This window comes from Tamandua tetradactyla, chromosome 8, assembly GCF_023851605.1.
Source record: "Tamandua tetradactyla isolate mTamTet1 chromosome 8, mTamTet1.pri, whole genome shotgun sequence".
In the NCBI taxonomy this organism is placed as follows: Eukaryota; Metazoa; Chordata; class Mammalia; order Pilosa; family Myrmecophagidae; genus Tamandua; species Tamandua tetradactyla.
Window position 1 is genome coordinate 69583094 of NC_135334.1, and position 23656 is coordinate 69606749.

Below are 23656 nucleotides of genomic sequence, written 5' to 3' on the forward strand. Positions count from 1 at the left end.
AATATAAGAGGTATAGGATTTTTTTCTTTGGAAAAACAGAGAGTGTTCTCATATTAACTATAGTGGTGAAAGTATAACTATGTGATTAAGCCAAGAGCCACTGATCGTATACTTAGCATGGGCTGTGTGGTGTGTGAATAAAACTGTTAAAATTTTATAATAAAATATTGGTGGGATGGATAAGGGGTATGGATTATTTTGGTTTTCTAATTTTTATTTCTTTTTCTGGAGTAATCAAAGTGTTCTAAAATTGATCACGGTGATGAATGCACAACAATGTAATGATATTGTGAGCTACTGATTGTATACTTCATATGGCTTATATGGTGTATGATAGATCTCAATAAAGTTTTACTTAAACAGATGTATTTAGCAAAAAATGTAAGAAATAAGAATATTCCTGTATTTTCTTGTGTTTGCATAAAAAAGTTCAGGAAAGATAAAACAAGAAATGAGTAACAGAGGTTATCAGTGTAGGCAGAAAAGTAGGGAGGTGGGAACAGGTGAAAGGGAGGCTTTAATTAAACGTTTATAAAGAAACCATGCACTGCATTACCTACTCAAAAATTTAAGTTAAAAAGAAAAAAATATTCGAATGCCTATTATGTGCCAGGCACTGATCCAGGTACTGGGAAAGAGTAGCTCACAAAACCAAATGAAAATTTTGTGCCCTCATAGAGCTTACATTTCAGTGGAAAAAGACAAACAATAACCAAATAATTAAACATACAGTTTGTTAGGTTATATTAAGCACTATACAGAGAAGTAAAGCACAGAAGACAGGACAAAGAATGTCACAATTTTCAAAAGGGTAATTTTACAATCCAGGAGAGCTCCTCTGAGGAAACATTTGGAGCAAACAACTGAAAGGAGGTGGAGGAATTAATTGTGTTAGCTATCTGAGGGAAGAGTTTCCCAGGCTAAAAAAAACACAAAGAAGACTTAACTGGAAGTAAACTTGATGTGCTCAAGGAATAAGAAAGCTAGTGTGGGCAGAGGAGAGTCAGCTAGAAAAGTAGCAAAAGATGACTTTAGGGAGGTAACAGATGGTCAGATCATAAAAAGCCTTCTAGAAAACCAACAGGATTAAACCTTTTACTGTGAGCCACAGAAGGTTTTGAGGAGAGGAGCAATATGATCTGATTTTCATTTTATAATAGAATCTCGGTTGGGAATAAACTGAAAGGGGTACATGGTCAGGCAACCCGTTAGAAGTCTACTTCAATAATTCAGGCAAAAGACGATAGTGGTTTGGAGACAGACAATAAGAAGCAATTAGACGACAGATATACTTTGATGGTAGAGCTAAAAGTATTTGCTGAAAGACTGGATATGGGTTATAAGAGAAAGAGGACAATCCAGGATGATTCCAGGGTTTTGGCCTAAGCAAACAGAAGGATGGAGTTGCCATTTTTTGAAGAATACAGGAGGTGTGTCGGAGCTGAAACAGCAGACACTCGGTTTTGAACATATCAAGTTTAAATCACCTATCTAGCCTCCAAGCAGAGAAAGGCAACTTGATACGAGTCTGAGTTCAAACGAAAGGCCCAAGCTAGAGATACAAATTTGAGAGTTGTCAGAGTATACATGATATTTAAAACTGTAAGATTCAGATGAGATCACCAGTTTGGAATATAGAGTTCATCTTCTGAAGTATTCAAAATAACTGGTTGGTCTTCCAGAAGATGACAGGCACTCACATTTCATGGGTAGGAAAATAACTCACTGCCCTCCCTACTACATGGGACATAACTCCAGGGGTATAAATCTCCCTTTCCCCCTAGTCACTCAAGGGGACTTTGAAAATACTTTTAAATCTTTTGCCCATATTACTCTGGAACATATAGGGGCATTAAACCAACCTGTACAAACCAACAAGAACACTCTCGGCGCACTTACCTCCCTCCATCTTGGGTTTGGTGAGTTCTGCCCGGGAGCGCAGAAATAAACCCCCCCCCACACACTTAAAATTTCCTGGTGTACCTTTCTTCTTTCTCACCCTTTCGCCTCCTAAACCTTTCATCTGGTGCCGGAAACCCGGGAGAGGAGCACGGGTGCCGCCTGCCTGGCCAGAGGCGCCCTGGCTTCCTCTCTCCTCCTTCCTCCACATAGCCAGCGACAAGGGATCCTTTGGCCCACCACTGCATCCACCACGGATTGGGTAAGTCCCTTCCCTCCTAGCCCTGCTGCCGGGTCTCACGGTTCCGAGAGCCTGTCTGTTAATTACTCTCCGAAAATCGTGAATTCACGTCAGGTTCTCTTCCGAGGGCTGAGGTGAACGGGGACGCCTGCAAGCCTCACACCCTTTCCCAGGACTGGAAGAGCCATGGGGACGCCCTGCTTCTCGTTTCCCTCCCAAGTTCAGGTCCAGGACCTGAAAGGGCCTCAAACCAGGGTGAGACATCCCCTGGGGAGACGAGCCCCCGCTCATGAGAGCTCCGAGGACTCTCTCAGGGCGTTGGGACGCCGACACCCCCTGGGCCAGTCCTTTCTCCTTTGAGACCAGTCAGTATGGGCAATAGGTCCTCTCTCATTGGCCTGAGGATGGGACTTTCTATTTTAATATCCTTACGAACCTCCGCAAAAGTAAACTTCCATAAGCTAAGGGAAATTACCCAGGGTCCTGAAGAAAACCTGGCCACTTTTCTACACCGGCTCGCAGAAGCCCTCTCCCAATATACTCACCTAGACCCCGACTCAGAGGCTGGTAAAACTGTTTTAGCCACACACCTTATATCCCAATCGGCTCCAAATATAAGGTGTAAACTTAGAAAAATTGAAGACGGTCCTCAGGCCCCTATCCGTGACCTGGTAAACACTGCCTTTAAAATTTTTAATACTCGTGATGAACTGGAGAGGGCAGAAAAGGAATCCCGGGACCGCCAAAAGGCGAATTTACAAACCCAATCCCTGATTGCGGCTCTGCAGCTCACTTCAACAGAAAAGAAGCTGGTACGACTAATCCACCACCAGGAAAATGTTTCAAATGTGGCCTCGACGGACACTGGTCCCACCAGTGCCCAAATCCTTGACCGCCCAAGGGACCATGCCCTCTCTGTGGTACAAAGGGACAATGGAAAAGTGACTGCTCCTCGGCGCCTGGCCGTGGAGGGGCTGTCCTTCCAACCCTAACACTCCGCTAGCAGTCCTGGGCCTGGCCACCAGCGATGGACAACGCCCGGCCCCAGTGACCCGGATCACTCTCATCGAGCCCAGAGTAACAATCAAAGTAGCAGGTAAGTCCACCTCCTTTTTAGTGGACACTGGGGCTACCTTTTCTGTCCTTCCCTCTTACTCAGGTCAACTCCTTCCCAGGTCACGGTTATGGGCATAGACGGCAGTCCTTCACGCCCCTTAACTACTGGACCGCTAACATGTTTAATAGAAGGGTACCCCATTACACATTCTTTCTTAGTAATGCCTTCTTGCCCCAGCCCGCTAATGGGGCAAGATCTTCTTGCCAAATTAAAAGCCTCACTACACTGGATAAAAAACCCTCAAACAATCAAACCATTGCTAGGTATCTACTCAAAGGACTTAAGGGCAAAGACACAAACGGACATTTGCACACCAATGTTTATAGCAGCGTTATTTACAATTGCAAAGAGATGGAAACAGCCAAAATCTCCATCAACAGACGAGTGGCTAAACAAACTGTGGTATATACATACAATGGAATATTATGCAGCTTTAAGACAGAATAAACTTATGAAGCATGTAATAACATGGATGGACCTAGAGAACATTATGCTGAGTGAGTCTAGCCAAAAACTAAAGGACAAATACTGTATGGTCCCACTGATGTGAACCGACATTAGAGAATAAACTTGGAATATGTCATTGGTAACAAAGACCATCAGGAGTTAGAAACAGGGTAAGATAATGGGTAATTGGAGCTGAAGGGATACAGACTGTGCAACAGGACTAGATACAAAAACCCAAAAATGGACAGCACAATACTACCTAATTGTAATGTAATTATGCTAAAACACTGAACGAAGCTGCATCTGAGCTATAGTTTTTTGTTTGTTTGTTTGTTTTTTTATATATATTTTTTGTATTTTTTATTTTTTTCTCTATTTTATCATTTTATTTCTTTTTCTGTTGTCTTGCTATTTCTTTTTCTAAATCGATGCAAATGTACTGAGAAATGATGATCATACATCTATGTGATGATATTAAGAATTACTGATTGCATATGTAGAATGGAATGATTTCTAAATGTTGTTAATTTTTTTTTAATTAATAAAAAAAAACCCCTCAAACAAAACTTCATAGCAAGTGCCAGACTAACATCACTATCCACAACACCGCCCATGCCCCTAAAGGACAATATTTCTGGTGTAATGGAACTCTTTTCACGTGCCTTAACTCCACTACCCCAGGACCATGCTTTCTGGTAACTATTGTTCCTCAATTGACCCTCTATGGGGAGTCCGAATTAACTTGGCTACTGCCCTCTCCTCGCTCAAAAAGGGCTGCCTTTCTTCCTATCCTAGTAGGTGTCAGCCTAACTGCTTTGGTCGCAGCCTCAGCCGCAGTGGGAAGGGCACTGGGACATGGTATTTTAACCTCTCAAAACTTTGAGACTCGACTACAGGTAGCCCTGGAATTGACATCAGAATCCCTCTCCTCTCTACAATGCCAACTCACCTCACTAGCCCAGCTCCCTGCCTCCTCAACTTCCTTCAGGGATCCATGAAGGAACTATCCCGGGCAGCAGTCAACCAAATGCTCCTGCATCATTATCATCACCTGCCCTCCTCACCAGATTCCTACAGCCAGCCTCCCCACCCCCCTAGCCATGACAGTTCTGGCCTATAACCCCATGCCGCCCCATTACAGCAGGAAGTAGCCAGAAAGATCTCGGCACCCTGTTATCACAAAAAGGCTGGAATGTCAGGTCGGGGGAACGGGGAAGGGCACTGCAACTGGAGCTGCAGAGACTGCGTTGCCCCTCCCAGCCTGACTTCCAGAACTAATGAACTGCCCCTTCCAGACATCACCTGACCTCCATCCTTAAAAGCTGCCTATGCCAAAGCCCGCGTGTGCACTCACCTCCCTCCATTTTGGGTTTGGTGAGTTCTGCCCGGGAGCACAGAAATAACCTCCCCCACACTTTAAAAAAAAAAAGAACACTCTCTATTCAAGTTTCCCTTGAAATTATAGTGTTCAAATAGGCTGATACAAGTTAAATTAGATAGCATGTGTTCTAGTTTGCTAGCTGCTGGAATGCAACATACAGGAAACAGAATGGCTTTTAACAAGGGGAATTTAATAAGTTGCTAGTATACAGTTATAAGGCCGAGAAAATATCCCAATTAAAACAAGTCTATAGACATGTCCAATTTAAGGCATCCAGGGAAAGATACCTTGGTTCAAGAAGGCCAATGAAGTTCATGGTTTCTCTCTCAAGTGGAAAGGCACATGGAGAACACAGTCAGAGCTTCTCTCTCAGCTGAAGGGCACATAGCGAACATGGCATCATCTGCTACCTTTCTCTCCTGGCTTCTGGTTTTATGAAGGTCCCGGGGAGGCGTTTTCCTTCTTCAACTCCAAAGGTCACTGGCTCGTGGACTCTCTATTCTGTGGTACTGCTCTCTCTGAATCTCCCATTCTCCAAAATGTTTCCTCTTTTATAGGACTCAATAAACCCATCAAGACCTACCCAAATAGGTGGAGATATATCGTCCCCTAATCCAGTTTAACAACCACTCTTGACTAAATCACATCATCCAGGGAGATGATCTGATTACAGTTTCAAACATACAGTATTGAATAGGGATTATTCTACCTTTATGATATGGGATTTCGATTAAAACATGGCTTTTCTAGGGGGCATACTTCCTTTCAAACCAGCACAGCATGCTACCAAAAATATAAATTTTGCACCACTTAAACATCTCTTCCTTTGGTCTCACAAAGAAGTTTTAAAATATAGTCATATCATCCTTGGACCTTAGTCCTACCCATATCAGCTTCATTCATTTCTCTAATTGAAGTCTGATCACTTTTTCATTATTTTTTACAGTTGCTGTATGATATAATGTTGACTTTCATAGCTGAAGAACTCTAATTCTAAGTCTCAGGTGTCACAGAAATACCCAAAGTTCCAGGGAACGACTAGGTTATACATAAATGCTCAGCAGCTCAGAATTTAGGAAAGATTTCTTCACCAAAAGGAAAAAAGAGAAATGAACCAAAATAAAGCTTCAGTGGTTGCAAGCATTCAAACAGAGTCGAGAGGTCATTCTGAAGGTTATTCTTATGCAGTATACAGATATCCATGTTCAGTTTTGGAGATACTGGAGTACCTAGAGGGAAATACCTGAAACTATTATTGAACTATAATTGTTCTAGTTTGCTAGCTGCCAGAATGCAATATACCAGAAACAGAATGGCTTTTAAAAGGGGGAATTTAATAAGTTGCTAGTTTACAATTCCAAGGCCAAGAAAATGTTCCAATTAAAACAAGTCTATAGAAATGTCCAATCAAAGGCATCCAGGGAAAGATACCTTGGTTCCAAAAGGCCAATGAATTTCAAGGTCTCCTTCTCAAGTGGAAGGGCACATGGTAAACACAGTTAGGGCTTCTCTCTCAGCTGGAAGAGCACATGGCGAACATGGCGTCATCTGCTAGCTTTCTCTCCTGGCTTCCGGTTTCATGAAGCTCCCTGGGAGGCATTTTCCTTCTTCATCTCCAAAGATCGCTGGCTCCTGGACTCTCTCTCTGCTTCATGGTGCTGCAGCATTCTATGCTCTCTCCGAATCTCCAATCTCCAAAATATTTCCTCTTTTATAGGACTTCAGAAACTAATCAAGACCCACACGAATGGGTGGAGACATGTCGTCATCTAACCCAGTTTAACAACCACTCTTGATTACATCACATCTCCAGGGAGGTGATCTAATTACAGTTTCAAACATACAGTGCTGAATAGGGATTAGAAGAAACAGCTGCCTTTACAAAATGGGATTAGGATTAAAACATGGCTTTTCTAGGGGACACACATCTTTTCAAACCAACACAATAATCAAATAGCCTTGATTCTTGAAGATGAGTGAATAACTAAGGAGCTTTTAAGGTCTGTGTAATTGTGAAAGCCTTGTGACTGACATTCTCTTTATCTAGTGTATGGACAGATGAGTAAGGAAAAAAAAAAGACAAAAAAAATTAAATAATATGGGAAATGGGGAGTAGGGGATGTTTGGGGTGCTCTTTTTTACTTTTATTCTCTTTTTTTCTTTTTGGAGTAATGAAAATGTTCAAAAATCAATTGTGATGACAAATGCACAGCTATACAATGATACTGTGAATCAATGATTGTACAATTTGGATGATTACATGATATGTGAATATATAATATATCTCAGTAAAATTGCATTAAAAAAATAGAGGCAGCCTATGAACAGACTTCACTCAATCATGATATTGTAGAGGAGGGTAAAGTCTCAAACTTTCATCTCATCTCGAGACAAGTTTTTACATTACGATTATCAATCAGTCCTCCCATAGCCACTCCCTATTCAGAGGCAAAGAAACTACTTATTGTTAACTTTATAATTCTAATAATAATTGCTATAAATTCACCAAATACCCAAAATGTGCTAAGCATTATGTTAATTACTACTATCAGAGATAACACTAGAGGAAGGTCATGAAATTTTTATGAAGGTAAAGAAAATTATGATTATTTGATTATACATAAACACACCAAAACTTTAAAACACTCTGGCACTGTCAAATATTGCTAATGAAATATAACCAATTAGTAAGCAGTAGACCAAATAGTGACCAAAGTTTCATTTTTATCCTGGACACACAGAAAGACTACATTTCCCAGGCCTCTTTTGACTAAAACAAAAGGCCTCTTTTGACAATGCAAATGATTTATGACCAAAGGAATGAGGTAGAATCAAAGCGAACTGTTTCTATCTTTTCTCTTGCAATGTCAGAAGCCATTTGCTGAGGACAGCAGCATCCCAAGACAGAAAGAACCTGGAGGCCTGAGTCACTACTTGGAGGAGGGCTGCCAAGACAGTACCTGATATAGAATACCTACACTAAACTTAGTGTAAGAAATTTATTATTGTTAAGCCACTGAAATTTTGAGCATCTTTTATGGGAGGTAGCAGTAATTATTTATATTAATAAAACTATTTTTAAAATATGCAATGGTTAGAATGAAAAATGAGAATGAAATAAAATTATACGACGACAACAGAATTTGGAGTCTTCCTCAGCATCCTTAAAAATTATGTTAATGCTATTACTATGGGAAGGTTCTGTATGATACACTTTCTACTTTATACACTTCTGCAATGAGTGAATTTTCTTAATGAGCATATATTGGTGAAAAAAGTTATTAAACAAGTACTGCTTTAATAATGATTTTTTAAAAGTACTTAAAAATAAAAAGATGTTTTATCTTCACCACAGTACCTCCTATTAAAATAATGCCATTTTTGCCAATACAAATAAATCTGTAATGACATCTTATAAAGCATTATCACATCATCTCAATTGATTCTCATAAAAATTTGTCTTGCCTACTTCCTAAGACATCATTAGCTCCAGTTTACAGATGGAAAAAGTGACATTCAAAAAGCCATGACTTTATCCAAAGTCTCATAGCTATTAAGTAGCTGAGCTAGAGTTAGTACCAATGTATTTTCAATTCTAATACAATGTTCCTGTTATTATACCATGCTTCTTCTTATATCACCTTACCCAAGCCATTCGAATATATCACAGTACCTTTCATACAATATGTATTCAAAAGCATGTTTGTGATTTTGAACAGAATATTTTTTCTACATTTATAATGGTCACTTATAGCAATATGCACAGTACAATAAATGAAAGTGAATTAGAAAAAATCATGCCACTCTTTTAAAATGACCCCATATACACAAGCATTTACAGATAAAAGAAGATATAAACAGGATACTATTTTACCAAAATATTTTAAAAAATAATTACATTTAAAGGAAGAAAATAAAATCAATGCAGGACAACAGATTGTTTACAATCTGTTTAAAACACTAGGAACTGAAATAAAGGTATTAGGCAACTAACACTCATAAAGGAACAGTAAATTTATCAATGTAAGGCCCAATTATCTGAAAGATTTATCCAAGAGCATGTCTCTTTAATATATATGACAACTGCTCATAAGCTCTTTTCATATAGCATGGCAATTTACTTTCCAATAAGCAAAAATAAAATAAAGCACTGAGAATCGCCAATGTTACAAAAGAAAAAAAATGAGATGTAATTATCTGTGTGTACCACGTCCACAGATTCCCTTACCTTTATAAATCTTTTCAGCATTACACAAGTGAAGTGTGAAGTAGGTATCAAGCAGTCGATGGCCATTTCTATTAACAATGTTCCGAGCAGCAATGTTTCGAAGATGTCGAAGACGCCGCTAAAAAATAATGAAAAAGGGGCATTCAGCGCTTTTCTCCTATAAAATTTTCTGACAGTCACAATTCAAAACCAAAATAGAATAAAGTGTAATAAGTTGTGCCAGTCATCATTTGTTACTCATTGCCAGTAACCTGAATCCAGTCTCTTATTTATGCCTCGGCATCCTGTCGATAATAATTACACCTGCCTATCTCATTTAAAAGGTTGTTGTAAGCATCAAACGACAACAGATAGAATATATTTCTGAAAAACATAAATGTCATATTAAGTACTACCTACATGCAGAATAGCATTAATATTTCCTGGGACATAAACTAAGTAAAAATTTGCTTTTTCCCAGAAGGATGCTAGTAGACATGCAAAGTCCCTCTCGTAACAACAGAAAATCAGCAGTTATTACATACAACTGTCCCTACTGCTAATTCAGTCTTAATTCCAGATCATCTGACAACCAGGAAAAGAAGCCAAAGCCAAAAAAACAGAAAGCAATAACTCACTGGTCACCCCATCCAAACAATAACCCAATAGTTGTGAGCTTAAATCAAATTCTTACTTCACTAGCAGCCAACCAGTGTCTATTTCTTAATCTGGCCCCCAAATCAACAATTTCTTCCATAAAATGCTTGAATTTATTTGGAGTCACAAGTGTGAGAAATGCAAAAGCTCCATAAACAACAGCATAAATCAACAAATATATCAGGTAAGTTTAATGGATAGCCAAATCATCTCACATCAGTAAGAGAAAACATTATCAATGCAGATTCATTCCCAAGAGCTAGTTCCCTATACTAGATAATTATTTTCAGAGACTTAAAAATAGAAACAAAGTGCTCATTTTAAAATAAGCTTAAAGCTCTCCCTCAGTCCATGCTACTGAGGTAAGCCCCTCTTCAATTACCTGTGTAGTCAGATGGAAGAATACAGTTCTGTTTTTTTCATTCACATACCCAGCAATCCTTTCTCCAAATCTAGAGATTAAGATTCTTTGAGAGAAAAGTTACTGTTTATTAAATTTGCCTAATCCTCTAAATACACAAAGCCCCAAATTCATTTACAAAGTGCTCCTGAGGCTGACTTTAAAGGGCTCATTTTACCACAATCTGCCAATAGTTTCTATATCACACCCTGGATTATAGCAACCATTTTTCTTTTGGTATATATTTTTCATTAGCCCTTCAACCAAGTTTTAAATTGACAGGGATCACTAATTGCCTGAATAAAATAATCACATCTATTTTCCTCTAAATGCAATTTTGGCCCTTTGTTCAAATACCTGAAATAATTACCCAAAGCCTCTGAAATAAAGTATTAACATTGCCTTCTAAACCATGTATAATCTGATCTCTCCATATTCCACCCTTACTTTCAACAGATCTTCCTCACACTCAACCCCTCAGTCAAACAAGACTGCTTAATATTCCATGAAAAAGACCATGCACTCTCCTACCCCCATGCTTTTGTTCATATTAGCCCTCAACTCTTGAGTACGTACTCCTCCCTTCTCAAAGGAGATCCTATTCATACTTCAAAGTTTAGGGGAAAATATTTCTCCTTCAGGAAGGAGAAATTCTCCTTTATTAGAATAACCACAGAAGAATTTTGCAACTATCTCTATTACAGCACTTATTTCATTCAGCTTTGTATTATAGTTAGTTGTTTACAATTATCTTCCCCATTAATTTGGCAGGAAAAGATCTGATGAAAGAGCTCATCAACATCACTATACTGTTAACATTATTATAATGTGCCATGCATTGTGCTAAACACTTCATACACATGATTTTATTTAATCTTCATAACAACTCCATGAGGTTACGTATCATTCAATGTATTAATCATTATCATTATTCATGTTCTTATCAAAACATTTCTAAGTAACCAAATATCAACAACAAAAAAAAACACCAAATAATAAGTGACAGATGATATTTCAAAAGGAGAATGGAAAGGAAACAGAAAGAAAGCAAAGGAGTTAATACATGTAAAAGATGCCACTTGTTCTTTACAATCCTCTATTGCTACAGAATACAGGGCAATTACCTGTCCTTCAATTCAATAGAATGATTTTAAGACAAACGAAATCATAATGGAAATATATGCTTTACAAAGCACTATGCAACTACACAGAGATTGAATCTGTAATGGATGCATGGATATTGCCAATCTTTGTGTTTTGTAGGAAGTTAGCCTAACCACCTCCAAGACAGTTTCTAACTCCAAATTGTAGGTTTATAAAATCAGCACTTGAGTCCACAAACACTCATCAGGTCGATTACTGATATATATTTACTACAACAACGTTTCCTCCCACTGATGTGAATAAAACAGAACTGACTGCATCAAGACATTTTTAAGGCTTATAAAAAAAAACAAACAAACAATAATTCCTTCACTATACTTAAAGCACAGACTCTGAGTCGTATGGCTTTCTGCCCTTTTCTTTACTTTGCCTGCTGCAAAAGCAAGAGAGTAAGTTTTCTCATTATACCAAAATTAATTAAAATATAAGATGCGAGAAACAGTGCAGAACAGCTCCCGGGGCCACGGCAGGGATCGGACACACAGCATACCCCAGTCTGGACTGGCTGGACCAGCTGCGAGACTTCACTGTGGTGAGCTCCCCGAGCGGCGCACACTTTCCCGGGCCACGGCGGCTAGCGGCCAGTGCCCCTCCCTCCCTCCTTCCCGGACCGGCTGAGAGTCTCGGAGAGGCAAGTTCCCCAAGCCGCGGCAGCTGGCGGCTGGCACCCCTCTCTCACAGGTGACTTCCCAGACCAGATACGAGTCTCGGATTAGTGAGTTCCCCAAGCCACGGCGGCCGGTGACCGGCACCCCTCCCCCACAGGCGGCTTCCCAGTCCAGCGGCGAGTCTCGGATCAGCTAGTTCCCCAAGCCGCGGCGGCCGGCAACTGGTGCCCCTCCCCCACAAGCAGATTCCCAGTCCGGCGGGGAGTCTCGGATCAGCGAGTTTCCCAAGCCGCGGCGGCCGGGAGCCGGTGCCTCTCCCCCACAGGTGGCTGCCCAGAGGGAGAGGAGGGAGTCTCCAACAGTCGCAGGAACTGGGTCCAACCAAACACCAATAGTGGCAGTAATAAAGGAGCCACAACATCTTTTGCTGGTGGGACCCGCAGACAGACAAGCGTCACATACTGGGCAGGATAAAAAAAACAGAGCCCAGAGACTTCACAGGAAAGTCTTTTAACCTGCTGGGTGTCACACTCAGGGAAATCTGATTAAATGTTCAGACCCAGCAAAAATTAACAAATCACACAAGGAAAATTGAAGATATGGCCCAGTCAAAGGAACAAATGAATAGTTCAAATGAGATACAGGAGCTAAGACAACTAATTCTGAATATACAAACAGAAATGGAAAAACCTCTTCAAAAACCAAATCAATAAATTGAAGGAGGACATGAAGAAGGCAAGGGATGAACAAAAAGAAGAAATGGAAAATTTGAAAAAACAAATCACAAAACTTATGGGAATGAAAGATACAGTAGAATAGATGAAAAAAACAATCGAAACCTACAATGGTAGATTTCAAGAGACAGAGGTTAGAATTAGTGAACTGGAGGATGGAACATCTGAATTCCAAAAAGAAACAGAAACTATAGGGAAAAGAATGGAAAAATTTGAGCTCAGGGGCTCAGGGAATTGAATGATAATATGAAGCACACAAATATACGTGTAGTGATGTCCCAGAAGGAGAAGATAAGGGAAAGGAGGAGAAAAACTAATGGAAGAAACTATCACTGAAAATTTCCCAACTCTTATGAAAGACCTAAAATTACAGATCCAAGAAGTGCAGCGCAACCCAAAGAGAATAGATCCCTATAGGCGTTCTCCAAGAAACTTACTAGTTAGAATGTCAGAGGTCAAAGAGAAAGAGAGGATCTTGAAAGCAGCAAGAGAAAAACAATCCATCACATACAAGGGAAACCCAATAAGACTATGTGTAGATTTCTCAACAGAAACCATGGAGGCAAGAAGACAGTGGGATGACACATTTAAATTACTAAAAGAGAAAAATTGCCAACCAAGAATTCTATATCCAACAAAATTGTCCTTCAAAAATGAGGGAGAAAGTAAAACATTTTCAGACAAAAAGTCACTGAGAGAATTTGTGACCAAGAGACCAGCTCTGCAAGAAATACTAAAGGGAGCACTAGAATCAGATACGAAAAGACAGAAGAGAGAGGTGTGGAGAAGAGTGTAGAAAGAAGGAAAATAAGATATGATATATATAATACAAAAGGCAAAATGGTAGAGGAAAATATTATTCAAACAGTAATAACACTAAATGTTAATGGACTGAATTCCCTAATCAAAAGACATAGACTGGCAGAATGGATTAAAAAACAGGATCCTTCTATATGCTGTCTACAGGAAACACATCTTAGACCCAAAGATAAACATAGGTTGAAAGTGAAAGGTTGGGAAAAGATATTTCATGCAAATAACAACCAGAAAAGAGCAGGAGAAGCTATACTAATATCCAACAAATTAGACTTCAAATGGAAAACAGTTATAAGAGACAAATAAGGATACTATCTACTAATAAAAGGAACAATTAAACAAGAAAACATAACAATCATAAATATTTACGCACCGAATCAGAATGCCCAAAAATACGTGAGGAATACACTACAAATACTGAAAAGGGAAACAGACACATCTACCATAATAGTTGGAGACTTCAATTCACCACTCTCATCAATGGACAGAACATCTAGACAGAGGATCAATAAAGAAACAGAGAATTTGAATATTACAATAAATGAGTTAGACTAAACAGACATTTATAGGACATTACATCCCACAACAGCAGGATACACCTTTTTCTCAAGTGCTCATGGATCATTCTCAAAGATAGACCATATGCTAGGTCACAAAGCAAGTCTCAACAAATTTAAAAAGATTGAAATCATACCCAACACTTTCTCAGATCATAAAGAAATGAAGTTGGAAATCAATAATAGGCAGAGTGCCAGAAAATTCACAAATACGTGGAAACTCAACAACACACTCTTAAACAACCAGTTGGTCAAGGGAGAAATTAGTAAATATCTCGAGGCGAATGAAAATGAAAACACAACATATCAAAACCTATGGGACGCAGCAAAGGCAGTGCTAAGAGGGAAATTTATTGCCCTAAAATGCCTATATCAAAAAAGAAGAAAGGGCAAAAATTCGGGAATTAACTGTCCACTTGAAAGAATTGGAGAAAGAACAGCAAACTAACCCCAGAGCAAGCAAAAGGAAAGAAATAACAAAGATTAGAGCAGAAATAAATGAAATTGAAAACATGAAAAAATAGAGAAAATCAATAAGACCAGAAGCTGGTTCTATGAGAAAATTAACAAGATTGATGGGCCCTTAGCAAGACTGTCAACAAGAAGAAGAGAGAGGACGCAAATAAATGAGATCAGAAATGGAAGAGGAGACATAACCACTGACCTCACAGAAATAAAGGAGGTAATAACAGGATACTATGAACAACTTTAAGCCAATAAATACAACAATGTAGATGAAATGGACAAGTTCCTAGAAAGGCATGAACAACCAACTTTGTTTCAAGAAGAAATAGATGACCTCAACAAACCAATCACAAGTAAAGAAATTGAATCAGTCATTCAAAAGCTTCCCAAAAAGAAAAGTCCAGGACCAAACTGCTTCACATGTGAATTCCACCAAACATTCCAGAAAGAATTAGTACCAACCCTGATCAAACTCTTCAAAAAAACTGAAGTGGAGGGAAAGCTACCTAATTCATTCAATGAAGCCAACATCACCCTCATACCAAAACCAGGCAAAGATATTACAAAAAAAGAAAACTACAGACCAATCTCTCTAATGAATATAGATGCAAAAATCCTCAATAAAATTCTAGCAAATCGAATCCAGCAACACATTAAAAGAATTATACATCATGACCAAGTAGGATTCATCCCAGGTATGCAAGGATGGTTCAACATAAGAAAATCAATTAATGTAATACACCATATCAACAAATCAAAGCAGAAAAATCACATGATCATCTCGTTTGATGCAGAGAAGGCATTTGACAAGATTCAACATCCTTTCCTGGTGAAAACATTTCAAAGGATAGGAATACAAGGGAACCTCCTTAAAATGATAGAGGGAATATATGAAAAATCCACAGCTAATATCATCCTCAATGGGGAAAAATTGAAAACTTTCCCCCTAAGATCAGGAACAAGACAAGGATGTCCACTATCACCACTGTTATTCAACATCGTGTTGGAGGTTCTAGCCAGAGCAATTAGATAAGAAAAAGAAATACAAGGCATCAAAATTGGAAAGGAAGAAGTAAAACTCTCACTGTTTCCAGATGATATGATACTATACGTCGAAAACCCGGAAAAATCTACAGCAAAATTACTAGAACTAATAAATGAGTACAGCAAAGTAGCAGGTTACAAGATCAACATTCAAAAATCTGTAGCATTTCTATACACTAGTAATGAACAAGCTGAGGGGGAAATCAAGAAACGAATCCCATTTACAATTGCAACTAAAAGAATAAAATACCTAGGAATAAATTTAACTAAAGAGACAAAAGACCTATACAAAGAAAACTACAAAAAACTGTTAAAAGAAATCACAGAAGACCTAAAAAAATGGAAGGCCATACCGTGTTCATGGATTGGAAGACTAAATATAGTTAAGATGTCAATTCTACCTAAATTGATTACAGATTCAACGCAATACCAATCAAAATCCCAACAACTTATTTTTCAGAAATAGAAAAACCAATAAGCAAATTTATCTGGAAGGGCAGGGTGCCCCGAATTGCTAAAAGTATCTGGAGGAAAAAAAACGAAGCTGGAGGTCTCACGCTGCCTGACTTTAAGGCATATTATGAAGCCACAGTGGTCAAAACAGCATGGTACTGGCATAAAGATAGATATATCGACCAATGGAATCGAACAGAGTGCTCAGATATAGACTCTCTCATCTATGGACATTTGATCTTTGATAAGGCAGTCAAGCCAACTCACCTGGGACAGAACAGTCTCTTCAATAAATGGTGCCTAGAGAACTGGGTATCCATATGCAGAAGAATGAAAGAGGACCCATATCTCACACCCTATACAAAAGTTAACCCAAAATCGATCAAAGAAATAAACATCAGGTCTAAGACCATAAAACAGTTAGAGGAAAATGTAGGGAGATATCTTATGAATCTTACAATTGGAGGCGGTTTTATGGACCTTAACCCTAAAGCAAGAGCACTGAAGAAATAAATAAATAAATGGGAGCTCCTCAAAATTAAACACTTTTGTGCATCAAAGAACTTCATCAAGAAAGTAGAAAGACAGCCTACACAATGGGAGACAATATTTGGATCGACATATCAGATAAAGGTCTAGTATCCAGAATTTATAAAGAGATTATTAAACTCAACAACAAAAAGACAGCCAATCCAATTACAAAATGGGAAAAAGACTTGAACAGACACTTCTCAGAAGAGGAAATACAAATGGCCAAAAGGCACATGAAGAGATGCTCAATGTCCCTGGCCATTAGAGAAATGCAAATCAAAACCACAATGAGATATCATCTCATACCCACCAAAATGGCCATCATCAACAAAACAGGAAATGACAAGTGCTGGAGAGGATGTGGAGAAAGAGGCACACTTATCCACTGTTGGTGGGAATGTCAAATGGTGCAACCACTGTGGAAGGCAGTTTGGTGGTTCCTCAAAAAGCTGAATATAGAATTGCCATATGACCCAGCAATACCATTGCTAGGTATCTACTCAGAGGACTTAAGGGCATAGACACAAACGGACATTTGCACACCAATGTTTATAGCAGCATTATTTACAATTGCAAAGAGATGGAAACAGCCAAAATGTCCATCAACAGACGAGTGGCTAAACAAACTGTGGTATATACATACGATGGAATATTATGCAGCTTTATGACAGAATAAACTTATGAACCATGTAATAACATGGATGGACCTCTAGAACATTATGCTGAGTGAGACTAGCCAAAAACTAAAGGACAAATACTGTATGGTCCCACTGATGTGCACCAACATTAGAGAATAAACTTGGAATATGTCATTGGTAACAGAGACCATCAGGAGATAGAAATAGGGTAAGATAATGGGTAATTGGAGCGGAAGGGATACAGACTGTGCAACAAGACTGGATACAAGAACTCAGAAATGGACAGCACAATACTACCTAATCGTAATGTAATTATGTTAAAACACTGAATGAAGCTGCATCTGAGGTATAGTTTTTTTTCTCTCTATTATCGTTTTATTTCTTTTCTGTTGTCTTTCTATTTCTTTTTCTAAATCGATGCAAATGTACTAAGAAATGATGAATATGCATCTATGTGATGATATTAAGAATTACAGATTGCATATGTAGAATGGAATGATTTCTAAATGTTGTTAGCTAATTTTTTTAATTAACAAAAAAAAATAAAAATTAAGGGCGGGCCGCGGTGGCTTAGCGGGCAAAGTGCTTGCCTGCTATGCCGGAGGACCTCGGTTCGATTCCCGGCCCCAGCCCATGTAACAAAAACAAAAAAACAAAATACAATAAAACAAGAAAATGTTTAAAGATGTTCCCCTTTCTTCCTTCCTTCCTTCCTTCTATCCTTCCTTCCTTCTCTCTGTCTTTCCTTTAAAAAAAAAAAAAAAAAAAAAAAAAAAAAATTAAAAAAAATCAATTTCTGATTGCCAAATATATATATATATATATATGTATAAGATGCGCCCAGAAGCTAGAACGTACAATGGCAATTAACTCTTTAAGGGTAAATTACTGACATCTTGGTGAAAGGCAGTAAATTTATGAGTCCCCTTGTGCCCTATATCTTGGCTACTTCTTTAATAACATTTATTCCAATTATCGTAAAGCTGTTTGATACTTTTTTAAATATTAACCTGTAATAAAAGATAACTTCCAACAAAATTATTTCATCTGGTTAAAATGAACAGAGTTACAAATAATTGACTTTTTAGGACAAAAATATTTATTCATTTTTTTTTTTTTTTTTGGTCCTCACAGGAATTTTCAAAACTGATTTGCTTGAAAGGGGTTGAATGTTGAGAAAAGTTCACTTGCAAGAAGGGAAAAAAATGCATTCAGTGTAAAGGAAAGATAAAAGAAAAGGAACACATAGGTCAGTTAGTATGAAAAAAACAAAGTACAATGGGAAGATACAAAAATATAAAGGAAAGAAATAGTGTTTGGATGGGAGTACAAAGTAAGTTGTTTTACTAAAGGAGTAGCAACTTCAGCGTACAACTTCATAGAAGTTTACATAATACTAACCAACACTGTCAGATGTTGAGATTCATTCATTCATTTGTTTCTAGTAAATAAGCTTTTTTTTTACATTTTTATAGCCCTTTTATTTTTACGAGGCACATTCATATCCATTGTCCCTTGTGATCCTCAGAGATTTATATGCAGTATGAATCATTATCCTCATTCAACAGATGAGAAGATTGAGATACAGGGAAGTCCCTCTACCCAGGTTAAACCACAAGTTAAGAAGAAGCTTAGGCCGGAGCCAAGCACTCCTTCAATGTCAGTTCATTAATGATTATCTCATGCTTTGGCTATTTCTTCTTCATCTTCTTCTTTCAAATTATGTATCTTTTAATGATATATATTATATATTCACATATTATGTAATCATCCAAAGTGTACAGTCAATGCCTCACAATATTACCATATAGCTGTGCATTTATCATCACAATCTACTTTTTCTTTTTTGTGATAAATAACATATTAAAAGAGCAATAAATTTCAAAGTACATCACAACAATTGGTCGTAGAACAGATTTCAGAGTTTGGTATGGGTTACAATTTCATAATTTGAGGTTTTAATTTCTCATTGCTCAAAGATAGTGGAGACTAAAAGAAATATCAATATGATGATTCAGTAATCATACTCATCTGTTAAACCCTACCTTCTCTGTATAACTCCAAAATCACCTTTGATCTTTCTCCTACTCTTTGGGGGTATAAATAAGCTTATATATCTAAATACTTACTAGTTTATAAAAATGCGTAATACTTAGATCAAGAATCCAAACAGTATTTAATTTTTTAAATGAGTTAAAAAAAATACTGTTAATAGGGATTGAACAAATAAGAAATAGATAGAGGGTAGAGTCAGGTTTTTCACTGTCAGAGAGGGAAGTTACAAATAAGCAAGGGGAAGGCTAGAATTAACCCTTTACATCACAAAATTCTGTTTAGCTTAATATAAATATAAATAAATACAGAAATATTAACATACAAATGTGTTCCCATTGGTCAGTATACATACAAGTATTTCATAGCTGTGTCTATTGAGTAGGCCTAGAAGCACTGCCACCCTAGTAGCAATGAGCACAGCCAGGGCCTAAAGCTTGGTTTGCTAAAAGCCATTCTCCAATAAAAAGGAACTAGGGCCGTTGGACAATTGTCTGATTCCAGGCTAGGCAGGGAAAATATAAAATGAAACTGGGGCATTTTACAGTGCCAGAAAGTAAAGAAGTGTTCAAAAGATAAAAGGATGAGGACATGTCAAATGGACACAGTAATCAGCACAAAAGAGCTACTAATGGCAAAAACTGGAACAATTTCGGCAACGAAATAAATACCACAGTATCAGATGATAACCCAAAATAGTGTAAAATAAGTATACATGAATCCATACCGATCTAAATAAATGACTGAATAAATAAATGGGGGATGTATTAATCAGAGTTCTCCAGGGAAAATAGAGGGAAACAGAACCAACAGGATATAAAAATATAATGCAATATATAATGTAAATATTATGAGATTTATTATGGAAATTGGCACACATGTCTGTGGGGATGGGTAACTCAAAATAGAGCAGGCCACAAGCTGTGGGGCCTAATGAAGGTTTTCAACGAATTTCCCAGTACAAGCTAGCTGGCTGAAATAGAAATGGAAACGAATATATCTTGCATGTGGGAAGAACATGTCTTTTGCAATCTAAAGAGCAGCTCTGTACCGCAGAAAAACATGTTCTTAAACTTAACCCATTCCTATGAGTGTGAACCCTGTAAATAGGACTGTTTGATGAGGTAACTCCATATAAGGTGTGACCAAACTGAATCAGGATGGGTTTAAATGTTGTTACTAAAGACATTTTAGGGAAGGCCACAGAAAGGGAAAACCACACAGGGAACAGCCAGAAGTTGGAAGTCAATGAAACAGAGAAGCCAAGAGAGGCCACCATGTGTACTGTCATTTGACAAAAAAGCCCAGGACCAAGGACTGCCAACAGCCAGACCCAGAATGCCAGTCTTCAAGAAAGCATTACCTTGATGACGCTTCAATTTTGGACTCCTCCTCTCCTCAAAACCATGAACCAATAAATTCCTCTTGTCTAAGTCAACACACTGTACAGTATCTGACTGAGTGGCAAGAAAATTGAAACAGTTTTTGGTATCAGAACTGGGGTGCTGCAACTGCCAACACCAAAAACTGTGGAAATGGCTTGGGAATTGGGTAACAGATAGAAGTTGGAAGGACTGTCAAATGCTTGATAGAAAAAGCCTGGGTTGCTTTGAAGAGACAGTTGGTAGAAATATGGGTGCTAAAGAAACTTCTGATGAGGCTTAAAAAGGAAATGAGTGTGCTACTGGGAAACTGGAAGACAGGAAATCCTTGTTTTAAAGTGGCAGAAAACTTGGCAAAATTGAGCTCTTCCATCAGATGGAAGGTAGAACCTTAACGCAATGAACTTGGATATTTAGCTGAGGAGATGTCCAAGCTAAGTGGGGATGGTACAGCCTGATTTCTCCTTGCATATTACAGTAAAGTACATGAGAAGAAGGATAATTGAAAACTGAACTCTTAAGTTCAAAGAAACCAGAAGTTGATGGTATGGAAAATTCTGAACCTATCCAGATAGGCAGACAGAAGCTAGGGTCAGAAGCAGTTCTATCAGAGACCTCCCTGAACTTTCAGGAAGTGAGTTTCCAGAGGACAAGGCTCTGTGTGAGGGCTTAACTGAACATGGATCCAGTAAGTCATTTCAGTAGAACTAAGGATTGAAAATGCAATCATGCAGGAAAGATCCATGGAAGGTTCTACTGTCTGATGATTTGGAACCCCGTAAACCACACACAAAGCTGACAAGGATTTTGCAAAATTTGTATGAGCAGAACCACTGCCAGCCTGGACTGAAAGGGACAGAGAAGGGACAAACTGAAAGAAGAATGACTTCAAGGACAGAACCACTGACACCAAGGTCTGGATAAAAGAAATATCCTCAGGTCAAGAGAGCAAGTTCACCCATGTGTGTAGAAAGGGCAGGTTCACCAGTCTGGAGAGGTGAGGCATTCGGAGGTAGCGGGACTTATACTCTGTTGTTCACAAAGTGCTGCCAACGCAATGAAGAGAGCCTGGCCACTATCCCAATGCTTTGAGAGGGTGAAACCTTCACCTCAGGACTCAGAGAGAACATGCTCACTATACATTGCTTGGAAGGGGTAAGGGTAGTGCTCCATCAGTCCTGGAGAACAAAATATGGATCTACAGATGACTTTCAGACCAACTCCATTAGGTTTTGGAATTGTTTGGAACACCTGACTCCTGTTTATCTTCCAATTTCTCCCCTCTGGAATGAGAATGTTTACCCTATGACTGTCCCACCACTGTATACTAGAAGTGGGAAGGATATGTATTTTGGGAAACCAAAGGGAAGACTATGGTGGCTTGGAGCTATATACTTGTTCTAGTTTGCTAGCTGCTGGAATGCAACACACCAGAGAGGGATTGGGTTTTAATAAAAGGGGATTTATTTTGTTAGTTCTTCAGAGAAAGGCAGCTAACTTTCAACTGAGGTTCTTTTCAATGCAGGAAGACACAGGGTGATCTCTGCTGGCCTTCTCTCCAGGCCTCTGGGTTCCAACAACTTTCTCTGGAGTGATTTCTTTCTGCATCTCCAAAGGCCTGGGCTGAGCCACGAGTGCTGAGATGAGGCATGCTGAGCTGCTTGGACTGTGCTACGTTGAGCTCTCTCATTTAAGCACCAGCCAATTAAATCAAACATCATGTAACAGCAGGCACGCCTCTTAGCTGACTGCAGATATAATTAGCAACAGATGAGGTTCACATACCATTGGCTCATGTCCACAGCAACAGAACTAGCTACCTTCGTCTGGTCAAGTTGACAACTGAATCTAACTAATCTACCACAATATTCTAAAAAACTATATTCTTAAATTTAATCTATTCCTGTGGATGCGAACTCTTTTAAATAGGACTGTTTAGTTGAGATAAGGTTGGTCCAACTGAACCAGGATGAGTCTTAATCCTATTATTGGAGGTCTTACAAGGCCAGAGAGAGGAAAAAAGACACAGAAGATCAATGAAGATCAATGAAACCAAGAAGCCAGGCGAGGCTGCCATGTGCACTGTCACATGACAGAAAAGCAAAGGACCAAGGCTCATTGGCAGCCAGCACCAGAATACCAGAATCTTCTTGGAGAAAGCACTGCCTTGATGACACCTTTACTTTATACTTCTCCTGGTCTCAAAACTATGAGCCAATAAATTCCCGTTGTTTAAGCCAACTTATTGCATGGTATTTGCTTTCGCAGCCAGGAAACCCTCAGAGGAAAAGGGACAAATCTTTCCTACAGAAGAATTCCAAATAATATATGTACAAACTCTTTCATCCAGGAGGTGGATTTTAATCAACATTCACCCTCTGAATGTGGCCTGGTCTTAGTGACTCACTTTCAAACAAAGAATACAGAAAGAGAAAATCAATAATTTTATAGTGCAGAAAATGTCACTCGACTTCTGTGATAATCTTTCCAAAAACACCTGGGGAAAATATATAATCATGGGATAAATGTTATACCATCCCAAAATGGGGACATTCTGTAAAATACCTGGCCACTACTTCTCAAAACTGACAAGGTCACTCAAAATATGGTGTGCCAGTTTTTATGTGCCCTAGAAAAGCCATGTTTTAATCCTAATCAATCTTGTGAGGGCAACAGTTTCTACTAATCCCTATTTAGTATTATAGGTTGGAACTTGATTAGGTTATCTCCACGGAGATGAGACTTGATTAGATGGAAAAGTGTCTCCACCCATTCTATGTGGTTCTTGATTAGTTAACTGGAATCCTAAAAAGACAAGACATTTCAGAGAGAGTTCCTTTTTTTTTTTTTTTTTTGGTTTTCA

The 23656-nt window shown here is 38.6% G+C and overlaps 1 protein-coding gene across 2 annotated transcripts in view; it reads right to left on the reverse strand.

Moving 5' to 3' along the window:
- Positions 1 to 23656, reverse strand: part of UVRAG (UV radiation resistance associated) — a 496833-nt gene that overhangs the window by 429764 nt on the left and 43413 nt on the right. For both annotated transcript variants that reach the window (XM_077113538.1, XM_077113539.1), the window contains exon 2: positions 9314 to 9431. In XM_077113538.1, coding sequence (XP_076969653.1) covers positions 9314 to 9431 — 118 coding nt within the window. The remainder of the gene's footprint in view (positions 1 to 9313; positions 9432 to 23656) is intronic.